A 13,355-nucleotide genomic window follows, 5' to 3' on the forward strand; every position below is an offset into this window, starting at 1 on the left:
CGCTCTTCCAAGTTTTCAATTCATCGGAATGCTCTAATTTTTTCCTAGCAAGCCCATTTTTTTCGATCATTTTTTTTATGCATAATATTTTTTGACTGCATTTGAATTTACTGGAAATGGAAAGTCTTCTCCATCCATTTATGTGAGTATTAGAGCTCCTCTAGAGAAAGCTTTTTTCACAACATATGGTCCTTCGTAATTCGGGGTCCATTTTCCACGAGAATCTTTTTTTATGGCAATATTTTCTTTAACACCAAGTCCCCTTCTTGAAACTCTCGAGGACGGACTTTTCTCATATGCCTTTTTAGGTCTTTTTTTATATAGTTGGTCGTGGCATAGAGCTATCATTCTTTTTTCTTCTATGAGATTTAATTGGTTAAATTGTGATTGAACCCATTCAGCGTCTTCCAGTTTTGTTTCCATCTAGACTTTGATCGAGGGAATTTCAACTTCAATGGGAAGTACCACTTCCATTCCATACACCATTGAGAAATGAGTTGCCCCTGTTGAGGTACGAATAGAGGTTCTATAGCCATGTAATGCAAATGAAATCATTTCATATCAATCCTTATATGTCTCCACCATCTTTAGTATGATGTTCTTGATATTCTTATTTGCTGCTTCTATAGCCCCATTCATTTTTGAACGATATAGCGAAGAATTATGGTGCTGAATTTTGAAACTATTGCTCAACTCCTTCATCATTTTATTATTCAGATTGGTCGCATTTTCAATGATTATCTTATTTGGCAAGCCATATCGACAAATCAATTCTCTTTTGATGAATTTGACAACCACACTTCTCATTACATTGGCATAAGAAGCGGCTTCAACCCATTTTGTGAAATAATCAATAACTACTAGGATAAACTGATGCCCATTTGAAGCTTTAGGCTCGACGAGTCCAATAACATCTATCCCCCACATTGAAAATGGCCATGGTGATGTTAAAACATTCAAAGAGGTGGACGGTACATGTACTTTATTAGCATAGATTTGGCATTTATGACATTTCTTTACGTAACTAAAGCAATCAGACTCCATAGTCAACCAATAAAAGTCAGCCCTTAAGATTTTTCTTGCCATTGCGTGCCGATTTGCATGAGTTCCGAAAGAACCTTCGTGAATCTTTTGAATGATTTTTTTTGCTTTCGCTTGATCCACATATCTAAGGAGAACCATATCATGATTTCTCTTATAAAGCACATCATCATTTAAGAAGAAGATCATTGACAACCTCCTTAAAACCCTATTGTCATTCTCTGAAATACCCAATTGATATTCTTTATTCTTAAAATATGATTTAATATCATAAAACCATGGCTTGCCATCAGACTCTTCTTCTATCGATAAGCAATATGATGGCTTATCCTTTTGTTTAGTTTTTATGACCGACACATCTTGACCGACGCTTATTTTGAACATTGGCGACAATGTGGCAAGGGCGTTATCCAATTGGTTTTCTTTTTGAGGAATATGGTGAAAAGTGATATGCTCGAATTGTTCTACCAATTATTTGATATGCGTATGATACGAAATCAATTTGGAATCTCGAGTTTTTCACTCTCGTTTTATTTGATGGATGACCAAAGATGAGTCTCCATCTACCTCAAGAACTTTTACCTTTGATTCAATGGTTTCTTTAATGCCCATGACATATGTCTCATAAATGGAGTGAACTGGTTATTTGGGAAATCAAAATGGCTCCAATTCCACGCCCTAATGCATTAGAAGCACCATCAAACAACAACGTCCATTTTTTTTATCAGGTGATTCAGTCTCTCCAAATAAATTCATGATGCCTTCATCGGGGAATTCACATTACATTGATTGATAATCTTCTATAGGTTGTTGGACAAAATACTCTATTAGGGCACTTCCTTTGATAGTTTTTGTGTAACGTATACCAAATTGTATTCTAATAACAACATCTGCCAACGGGAAATCCTTCCAGTAAGAGCAGGTTTCTCGAAGACATACTTAATTTGGTCCATTTTAGACACCAACAAAGTTGTATGACATAACATGTATTTCCTTAACCGATGAACAACCCATGCTAATGTGCAACATGTTCGTTCAAGCAATGAATACCTTATTTCAAACATGTTCTTTCTTACCAAATTCATCATGTGGCCCTAGTACACAACCCATTGACTCGTCAAGTACATAATAAGTGGTTTTCCAAGAACTGGAGGCACTAAGATTGGAGGTTTTGACAAGTACTGCTTAATCTTTTCGAAAGCTTTTTGATAATTCTCATTCCATTCAACCTTTTGGTCTTTGCACAACAACTTGAAAATTGGCTCACATGTAGCGGTGAGATGCGATATGAACCTGACAATGTAATTCAATCTACCCAAAAAGCCACAAAATTCTTTTTCCGTGCGTGGAACGAGCATTTCTTGTATTGCTTTTACATTATATGGGTCCACTTCTATCCCTTTTTGACTAACGATAAACCCGAGTAATTTGTCTGATCTTACACCAAAAGGGCATTTAGTAGGGTTTAAATGGATTCTGAACTTCCGTAGCCGCACAAACAACTTTTGAAGGTTAACAACATGGTCTTCTTCGGTCCGAGATTTTGCAATCATATCATCCATGTAAACGTCTATTTCCTTATGCATCATATCATGAAACAAAGTTTCCATTACTCTTTGATAGGTTGTCCTGACATTCTTCAATCCAAATGACATCACTTTATAACAAAAAGTTCCCCATTGTGTGATGAATGTAGTTTTCTCCATATTTAAATGCCATGTTGATTTGATTATACCCTGAGAAACCATCCATAAAAGAGAAAAGAGAATATTGAGCAGTGCTATCTACTAGGACATCAATGTGAAGCAAAGGAAAATCATCTTTAGGACTAGCTTTATTTAAATCCCGATAATCAACGCACGTTCGAACCTTTTCATCCTTTTTTGGAACTGGGACAATATTAGCAACCCATTAAGGATAGTTTGCTACTGCTAAGAAACCAGCATCAAATTTCTTCTTGACCTCTTCTCTAATTTTAAGGGACATATCAGGCCTCATTCTCCTCAATTTTTGTTTAATTGGAGCACATTCATGCTTTAGTGGTAACTTGTGTTCAACTATGTTAGTATCTAGCCCAGGCATATCTTGATATGACCATGCAAAGACACCCACATAATTAAATAAAAGTTTAACCAACTTTTCTCGTTCACTTTATTTCATAGACATACCAATTTTAATTTCTTTCTTATCATGCTCAGCCTTTAAATTGATCACCTCAACAGGTTCTTGATAGGGTTGGATTATCTTAGCTTCCTGTTCAATTAACCTTTCTAGTTTTGGGGGAGACTCATAATCGTCTTCACAATCCTCATCAGCATGATTAATTTGGCGTTCAATCCTCATCATCTTCAGGAGCGCGCTGGCAGTGCTGAAATGCAAGAAATGTGCCTCAGGCGCGGCTGTTGTGCTTCAGACGCACAACATCTGATGTCTGACTTATACTGCATTGTTCTCCTCTTTCGAGTCTGAATTTGGTTCCAATGTCTTCATGAAAGTTGTAGCTATGTATCTTAGCTTTCATTTGCACTTGGGTTGACTCCAATTGGACATCTACGACTCCAGATATGGCTGAAATATCCCACATAGGTCATGTTCATTTCTCACCAAAATTCAGTACTGTACTAAAACAAAGTAACAACACAAAACTCCGAAAACTCTCTACTTAACCAAGGAAATAAGAACATAAACATTTCATTAAATAAAGAAAATAAAATAAAAAATATATCAAATAAATCCTTAAATTAACTAATGAATAAAAGATAAATAAGACTAAAAACAATAAAAAATATGCATATGATGAAGAGTCATCACATTGCTTATTACTCATTGGTTGTCGAAGTCTCACTTGCCATTAAAAAAAAAAACTAAATAAATTTTGTAGTGGCATGTTTGACATCATTTAGATAGTTCATAAATTTTCTTTGTTGTGTGATTATCTTGACATCTGTTATCCCTTCAAAACTTGCACTAGTTCTGACTTGCATCACTAGTACTTTATGCATACACTGAGACAATTTTGTTTGGTCGTTTGAGCCTTTCTAACCACCCTATAAAATTTTTATCCTTTTCTAGCCCCTTTGAGTCTTGCCATTTTATTTCGGTTACTAGCCACATTATAAGCCAAGACTTGACTTTAATTAAATCATCTTACTTGGAGTTTCACTAACTCTATAATATCTCCTAAAATAAATACTTATTTGATCGTAAATAAAACTAACAAACAATATAACTTTTATAATTTCTAATTTAATTAAATAATTCAACTAATATTTTATCAACCAAAATAAATCAAGCAAGACAAGAATACCAATGCAGGTCACGTATAAAAAATAAAGTCAACCTAGGAATAATCAAATAAACAAATTTCATGATTATCGAAAATAATCAAATAAATAAAATACACAAGTGTCCACCTAGGAAATAATCATGCCATAAATCGTTCTAATGTAATTTTCACACCAAAACAATAAAATAAAAATAAAGGTTATAATTATTCAAGTAAAATAGGGAGTTGTAAATTTTATTTTAATTTCTTTACATGTAGAATAAATTATTAATTAAATAATAAATTATGAAAATTTCTAAAAGACACATAGCTTACCATCCACAAACAGATGGTCAATCAGATAGGACTATTCAAAGTCTTGAGGATATGCTCAGAGCTTGTGTTCTAGATGAAGGTGGGAGTTGGGATAAGTATTTACCTATAGTAGAATTTTCTTATAACAACAGTTATCACTCTACCATAGGTATGGCACCATATGAGGCTCTTTATGGAAGGAAGTGTAGGTCCCCTTTGTGTTGGTGTGAAGTTGGTGATAAGTCTTTGTTAGGGCTTGATTTAGTGCAAGAGACCACTAGTATAATTCAAATAATTAGGGAAATGATGCGTACAACGCAAAGTTGGCAAAATAGTTATGCTGACAAGAGAAGAAAACCATTGGAATTTCAAGAAGGGGAACATGTATTCTTAAGATTCACTCCTAAGACTAGGGTGGGAAGGTCAATGAAAGTCAAAAAGTTGAACCCTCGTTTCATGTGTCCTTTCCAAATTCTAAAAAGAGTCGGGTCCGTTGCTTACCAATTGGCTCTTCCGCCACAATTATCTAATCTTCATGACGTATTTCATGTTTCTCAACTGCGAACATATGTGTCGGATAAATCACACGTGATAGCTCCCGAGTCAGTTCAATTGAAGGATAATTTAATCTTTAAGCCTAGACCTACTCGAATTATTGACAAGAGTACCAAGACTCTAAGGAATAAGGTGATTCCATTAGTAAATGTGGTATGGGAAGAATTAACCTCAGCAGAAGCTTCCTGGGAACTTGAGGAAGAAGTCCTATGTCAATATCCAAAGCTTGTGGATGTAGGTACATAAGCTTCCTTATGTTTGTACAAGTTGCTTCATTTTAGATTTATTTGATCTGACGTTAATTTCGGGGGCAAAATTTCTTTAAGGAGGAGAGAAAATGTAACATCCTAAAATCAAATAGTAAAAACAATTAAAATTTCCAATTTTAAAATAATCTATATTATTATTATTATTATTATTATTATTATTATTATTATTATTATTATTATTATTATTATTATTATTATTATTATTATTATATTTGTTGTCATGTGTTTATAATTGTGTTATAAGGACAAAATCATAGTAATAGAAATAGTGTTAGTATTAATGATTGAATAAAATAATAATAATAATTAAATAAGATATCTATATAAATCATGATGGATTGTAAATGGATGAGTTGGCTGTGCAAGATGTATAAGTCACGTTATTTTAAAACAAACAATCCACTTGGATGGCAGTGAGTATAGGTGATTTGTTGCATAATTGATGACGTTAGTAGGAACAATTCAATTTTTAATCAGCACATCAAAGCAATCCATTAAGATATGGAACAAAATGCACAATATACGTGGAACCGCCATCGAACTATGAGCGATTTTAGGATTCATGGTTAAGTTATATTGTACATGTATATATATAAATTGATACTCGGAAGAAGAAAAAAAAAAGAGTATTCTGAATTACAAAAATTAAAATAGAATATAGAAGTATTTTGTGGTTGTAGACTGACGATAGCAATTAATAGCGGATAATAGAGAATGAATATTTTTATCAAAGAAGGCTTCAAGGTGAGTAACCACACCCTTTAAACTTTCATGGTACATTTATTTTGAGAATTTGGGATGGAAAAAGAGTCAAATATTTTGAATGGTATTTTGTTATAAAAATATATTTTGTTGAAAACCTAACTTTATTAAAATTGAGATTTTATGAACTCTAATAATAGATTATGAATTGATTTATCTACTATTATTTGTTGAATTACCGTTTTTATGATTGTTTGATTATATATTTTTTAAAAAGATTGTTTTATTATATTTTCTTGAATGATTGTTGTTATTATATATTCAAATGAAATATTATATTATAAATATCATTTTACGAATATAGTTGTTAAAAATATGAATTATTTGGATTGTATGTGTTTGAGACATATATATTCTTTAAAAGATTGTTTATTTTATTTTCTTGAATGATCGTTGTTATTATATATTCAAATGAAATATTATATTATAAATATGATTTTACAAATATGATTGTTAAAAATATGAATGATTTTGACTGTGTATGCTGGAGATGGGTCTCGTACCCCCACATAATGATGAGTTTTAAACTTCACAAAGAGATGAAGTTTAAACTCCAAATGGATGAGTATTAAACTTCACAAAGAGATGAGGTTTAAACTCCACATGAATGAGTATTAAACTTCACAAAGAGATGAGATTTAAACTCCACACGAATGGGTCTTGTACCCCACATATGGATGAATATTAAACTTCACAAAGAGATGGGGTTTAAACTCCACATGGATGAGTATTAAACTTCACAAAGAGACGAAGTTTAAACTCCACACGATGGGTCTTGTACCCCATACATGGATGAGTATTAAACTTCACAAAGAGATGAGGTTTAAACTCCACATATGGATGAATATTAAACTTCACAAATAGATGATGTTTAAACTCCAGAAAAAGATGGGTCTTGTACCCCACATATAGATGAGTATTAAACTTCACAAAGAGATGAAGTTAAAATCCACACAGATGGGTCTTGTACCCAACACTAGATGAGCTGGTGGCCCACATGATTTGATAATGTTCACTTCGCATAAGTAGTATATCTCCATCATTGAATTAATTGACTAATTTTTGCAGAATAAATGTGTATATTGGAATTATTTGATTATGATAGATGTGGATTATCGTTAATTTGATTGATGAATTTTTATTAATTATTGAAAGTAGTTGGTTATTATAGAGAAATCTTAGCTATATCATGAATAGTTCTAAAGAATATTTTTGGATGAAGGCGGGTGCCATGATTGACTTTTTCCGGTTACCGCTCCGGCTGAGAACAATACTTGTCTTAAAATTGTGTGTATTATTCACTGGGATTTAGTATCTCATTAAAATGTTGTTTTCAAATACTGAGCCTGTTGGGGACATCGAGAGTTGAGAAGTCCTACATCCCTCAAGCAAAGTGATTTCCTTCGATTAGGTTAGTAGACCAAGAATAAGTAGACATAGTGTCTACATCGTACTTTATTTTAGGATTAGATACTATTTTCCCAGTTTTGGATATTTTAATTATTAAAGATTTTTCAGTTGTAAGGATTCATTTTGAGATTTCATAACATTACTTATTTTGAACAATTCATTATTCATTACAGTACCTTATTCTCTTATATAATTTTGAATTTTTTTCATTATTACCTCAATTTTTATACCCATGTAACTAGACGTTACATCTTTACAATTTTTACTTCGGTATTATATTGCTCAATACGTTCACGAATAATTTTACTAATTTCATCTGCACAAATGGTTACCATGAATATTTCTTAATTGGATTCTTTTTCGAAGAAAAAAAAATAATGCCTATACTCTATATTATAGTAGAATGACTAATCAGTTATTTTTTTCTTTCATCGCACCAAACATACCAATATTAGCTGTGATCGTACGTAAATGTAACTCGTTGTTTAAGCAACTATTGAGAGTTCCCAGCGCTCCTTGTAATGCTTGTTGTAAAACCCTCTGATATGAAAATATTGGGGTGTTACATCTACAACACTCTTCAAATGGACCTCTGTATTCGACACAGTTATCTGATCGAACACATTTCAATTTCCTTCCCTTTTCTCTTTCAACACTTGCATGAAAATGCTTGAAGACTCCAACTACCTGGTCTTTAGATTTCAAAAGGAAATGCCCACACTTTTCTAGAGTGATTGTCAATAAAAGTAACAAAATATGATGCACCACCAAGAGATTTCTATCCATCATACAAACATCAGTATGAACTAAATCAAGAATATTTTGCCTCCTATGAGGACCAGTATTATGAAAAGAAACTCTATGTTGTTTTCCAGCAAAACAATGAGTGCAAGTTTTTAGAGACGTACCTTTCACAAGAAGAAAGTTTTTCTTTGCAAGTATGCTGAGTCCTTTCTCACTCAAGTGACTGAGGCGCATATGCCATAAATCAGAAGATGCATCTTCAATTGCATTCACTTTTTCCTTGCATAACTTCGTAGGCATCCTATAGAAAGAAATGGAACTTTGCTCCTTTGCAACCACTAGGGACCCTTTGGTGATTTTACATATACCACCACCACCAAAGTAAGTGTGATAACCCTCAATATCCAAGGCTTTCACCGAAATCAAATTGAGACGAATATTAGGTACATGTCTAACATTCTTCAATTGAAGCTTGCAACCAATCCCAGTTTCAACCCAAACATCTCCCATAGCAATAATTTAACATACTCCTTCATCTCCCATTTTTACCATGCCAAAATCACCAGCATCGTAAGATGAGAAGAAATCACGCCTAGGAGTAACATGATATGAGGCACCCGAATCGATAATCCAAGTTGAATCCTGATATGCAAGGTTTATTAGCAGATGCAACTACTGTTGTATCTCTATCATTTTTCTTCTCTTTGTCTTCATCTCTTTCGCTTGATTGATCTCTCTTAAGGAACCTGCAATTTCTTTTTATGTGACCCGCTTTGCCACAATGATAGCATATCACTTCTTTTCTAGTCCTCGACTTGCTTCTTGACTTGCTACGACTTTCAGAGTTGTCGCGTCTATGGAAGTTTCTAGATTGACTTCTTCCCTGTGACTCTGTAACTAGTGCTTCTGACTTTGAGGAAGAACCAATCAAACCATGTTCCTTTCTTCGAGCTTCTTCATTCCACATGCTTTCTTTAACTGTTGACATTTTCAACTTTCCACTTGGAGCTGAATTGGTTAACGTCACAACAAGGACTTCTCAATTATCAGGCAAGGAACTCAACAATAACAATGCTTACAACTCATCATCTAATTTAATTTCTGCAGTTGTGAACTGATTCACTATATTCTGAAAAATAATCATATGCTCTGCCATTGAATCCCCATCTTTGTATTTCATATTCACCAGCTTCTGAATCAAGAATGCTTTATTTTGCACATTCTTTCGTTCATACAACTTTTTTTAATTTTTTCCACATCTTGCTAGCATTTATTTCAGTTTCAACATGTGGATACACACTAAGATCCAACCACTGCCTGATCAACGCCACTGCCTTTCTATTCATCTTCTTCCAATCAGAGTCAGATTTATCTGCAGGTTTAGCAGTGTCACCCTCAATATGATCATACAAATCTTTACTGTATAACATGTCTTCCATGAGAGTCTTCCAAAGTGTATAATTAGAAGAGTTGAGTCTAATCATATTGGGACCTTTATTTTCCTCCTCCATTTAAATGCACAAATCAAATAACCGAGCTCTAGATACCACTTTGTTGGAAAAAAACCCAGAGATAATTAGCGATAACTATCTCAATAATGCGGAATATTTTTTCCCCCCACCTGTGCAGATAAATGGTCAAACAGAAAATACAATTCCACAGAGTAAAAATAATTGGCAGAAAATTAAATATGAGAAAAACGCAATTTTTAACGTGGAAAACTTCCCTTAAATTAAGAGAATAAAAACCACGGGACCTAGTAAAACTTCCACTATAATAATTAATGGGTACACCAGAGTCTTTCTAATAACAATAGGGAACATCAATCAACAATAACAACCTTATAACAACCTTCCACTAAAATGGGTATGCCAAAGTAACTCTCAGAGAAGATAAAACTACTCAAACTGTATATTAAAATAACAAACTCAGTGTTAAAAATAACATACTAAATTTGTAGATCAAACGGAGCAAGTTTGCTACACACCTGTTACCACCACCGAAACCAAACCCGTTCTCTTTCGTTCTTCTCATTCTTAGGATTTCTAAATCCATTTTATTTCCTTCATGTGGGCCTAGCCCAATAATATTTTTTTTTTCTTCTTTTTTTTCAATAATAATAATACTAATAATAATACTAATACTAATACTAATAAAACTAGTGGATTACACTTGGAGAGTGAACCCACCCAACACAATATAGTTATGATACCAAACTAATTATGTGATATTTTTGTATTCTATTTATATTTAAAAAATAAATAAATAAATAAGAAACAACATAATGCATTTAATTACAAGAATATAAAATATTCCCCATCTATTTTGAAGCACTTCCAAAAGAACCAATTATAAATTTTTTAAGTCATTAATAATCTGTAAAGAGTCACACTCAAGCCAAGTCTTTTTTCAACTTTTTCAAATTATAATTGTCATTAATATCATAATTTTACCTGACTCAACAACAAAACTGTAGCTTGATTAATGAATTCAACTAAACATTAATTAACCATCGAACCTCTATGGTCTTTAAAAATACCACTTCAAGACATGGATCAAAAATACCTTTGTGTCTTGACATAATATAAATAAAAATTAATTAAAAAAAGTTGATGTATTTAATCTTAATTTTAAATTAAATAAATTAAATTTTATTAACAATTTTATTTATTTATTTTTATTTAAGACCAAAGTAGTATTTCCTAACTTTTTGTATCATGTACTAGTGTAAAGTGCTATATGAAAAAAAATAAGAAGAAAGAGTCTGAAATAATTATTAATTACTAGCAACATCATTACAATACTCAATGTAAAATAGTTTCTTTGCAATCTAACATTATTAAATAAACTTGTCTCACAATAACACGAATACACTATTCTGACTAAGTCACACAATAACCTTAATTTTTATTTACACACATAATTATATAATTGAAATCATGATTTTTTAATTACATTGTACGGAAAACCAAGTTTGGATAAAAGTATGAAGCAATGCTAATGATGCAGCTAAGAAGGAAATTGTAGTCCCTGGTGTAGTACGGAAATAAGTATTGTAAGCCTGAGCAAACCATGTTTTCCATTTATTTGTGTAATGCTTCTCAATTTGAAACTTGGTGAGAATATATTTTTTGCTATAGGCCACTCCAACGGTGTAGCAATTGATGTCATACATTTTTGTTGGCAAATCATCACCTAATTCAAGGAATAACTTTGTCAAATCTTCATCACTTCCAAGTTTTGAAGTACACCAGCTGTAATAAGTTCTTTTACACCCTCTGCATTATCGACCAATGAATGAATGAAGGTTAAAAACGAGCAACATTCATAGTTGTAAGGAACATGTGAACACAGCTCAAATGCCATTAAGTTTCGTAAGAAATAGGGTGTGACATCATTGAACTCAATAATAGGGAGCCTTAATTCTCCACTAAACCAATTAGACTTAAATAAAATGTTACTCCTTATCGATTTGTTTTTCGTATTTGCTACCACTCGAATTCCTACTCTTTTTAGATCTCGTATGCTCTTATATGGACTCCGATAAATTTTTTGTTCATCGTCATCTTCTTGGATTTGGAATATATCTTTCATAGTCTTTGTTTTCTCAGAACCTAAAATGGTTCGCAAAGGTGATATGTACTTCAAGCGTGAAGAATCAAGTATATGAAAGGGTTTATGATTATCCAAATGAATTACCGCCATTCCAATACGTTTGCAAGCTCCCTTAGAATGATAATTTTCAAACAACATATCCAAGTCGTCCCTCCAATCTTTGCATAGAATTTCAAGCAATTTGGTTGGAAGTTGGTTCTCCAACAATATAATATCTTTCCACATATACATCAATTGCCCAACCTTAAGGTTTAGTGCTTGTGGACATTGGTCATCAACATTATCCATAAAATGTAGCAAAGCACATCCATCCACAAACAACATCCAAGCAAGTTGATTGATATTGTAACCTTCAACTACATCCTTACTGAACATGTTTACCAATTCTTCCATATTATCTACAATTCTTTGAAACAAAAGTTTGTATGCTTGATGGTAATCTTGATAAATTTTTTGTGCAAATGAGTCAACAAATAATGATACCCATAGAAGCTTATAATGATCTCCTTCCTTAGTATTTTCACTATCGTGATGGATGGGACTAAATGATATCATCTTTGGTATACAATAGTTATAAAATCTTTCACTTTGGTGCAAAAACTTAGGAACTCTCCGAATCATATGAATTGAAGTATTATTATTCTGATAAATCCTTTGTCGTGCCTCCCGCATTAGAGCAAGTCCATCCTTCATAAGAAATTCCGATTTCATGGTTGTGCAGTAGTGTGACTTTTTCAACTATAGGAAAGTTGGGAGACTTGTGCCCTAACATAGAAACTCAAATACGGCCGTTTCTAACATCATTGAAGCAGTTTTATTAAGAATCATTCATGAATCCTTCTTGTAATTCTTCTCTAATCTTTATCTCTTTTATTTCTGTCATGAGTAACTAAACCCTATTTGTTAGGGATGAGTGTAACAAGATGAAACCCTTATTTTTATGATTTGATTTCTGGTTATATGAATGAGTTTATTGAATGATTTTTCTCATCTCTGTGCTTAATGCTTTTTATTGCTTGATCAACATTAAAATGTTATACGATTTGTATTTTGAAACGGAAGTGGACTTTACGAATGCTTGAGATGAGAAATTCATGAATTTGTAGTCTAGACATAGGTGCAGGTCATGAAACCAATTAAATTAGTTGCAAAGCAATCATTTATAGGAGAGTTTCTATACGATAATGCTTAATTCTAATCTTAAATCTACTAAGGAATTAGGGGTTACTTTGGAATTAAAGGTTCTGTCACTAAGACATTAGGGCAAGAATAATAAAGAGAATTCGGTAATAATTCAATAAAGGAATTCAATAACTAGGATCAAATTAGAAACCAAGGTTGGATTCGAAGTGAAACTCATCCCTGACATTTTTCTCAAT

The 13,355-nt window shown here is 32.6% G+C and overlaps 2 protein-coding genes across 2 annotated transcripts; one reads left to right on the forward strand and one right to left on the reverse strand.

Annotated features, from left to right (window-relative positions):
• Positions 1-4,792: 4,792 nt before the first annotated feature.
• On the forward strand, positions 4,793-5,422 carry LOC140918815 (uncharacterized). Its single transcript, XM_073363613.1, has one exon. It carries the CDS (start codon positions 4,793-4,795, stop codon positions 5,420-5,422), a length of 630 nt encoding a protein of 209 aa, XP_073219714.1.
• A 6,155-nt stretch (positions 5,423-11,577) lies between these two features.
• LOC101498559 (uncharacterized) lies at positions 11,578-12,687 on the reverse strand. Its single transcript, XM_012718820.1, has one exon. The coding sequence runs from the start codon at positions 12,685-12,687 to the stop codon at positions 11,578-11,580; it is 1,110 nt and encodes a 369-aa protein (XP_012574274.1).
• Positions 12,688-13,355: the final 668 nt, after the last annotated feature.

The sequence above is a fragment of the Cicer arietinum genome, chromosome 7 (assembly GCF_000331145.2).
Source record: "Cicer arietinum cultivar CDC Frontier isolate Library 1 chromosome 7, Cicar.CDCFrontier_v2.0, whole genome shotgun sequence".
Lineage (NCBI taxonomy): Eukaryota > Viridiplantae > Streptophyta > Magnoliopsida > Fabales > Fabaceae > Cicer > Cicer arietinum.

Excerpts from the sequence above, each read along its gene's own strand:
- LOC140918815 (XM_073363613.1), top strand. The coding sequence starts at position 4,793 with ATGGCACCATATGAGGCTCTTTATGGAAGGAAGTGTAGGTCCCCTTTG.
- LOC101498559 (XM_012718820.1), bottom strand. The coding sequence starts at position 12,687 with ATGAAATCGGAATTTCTTATGAAGGATGGACTTGCTCTAATGCGGGAG.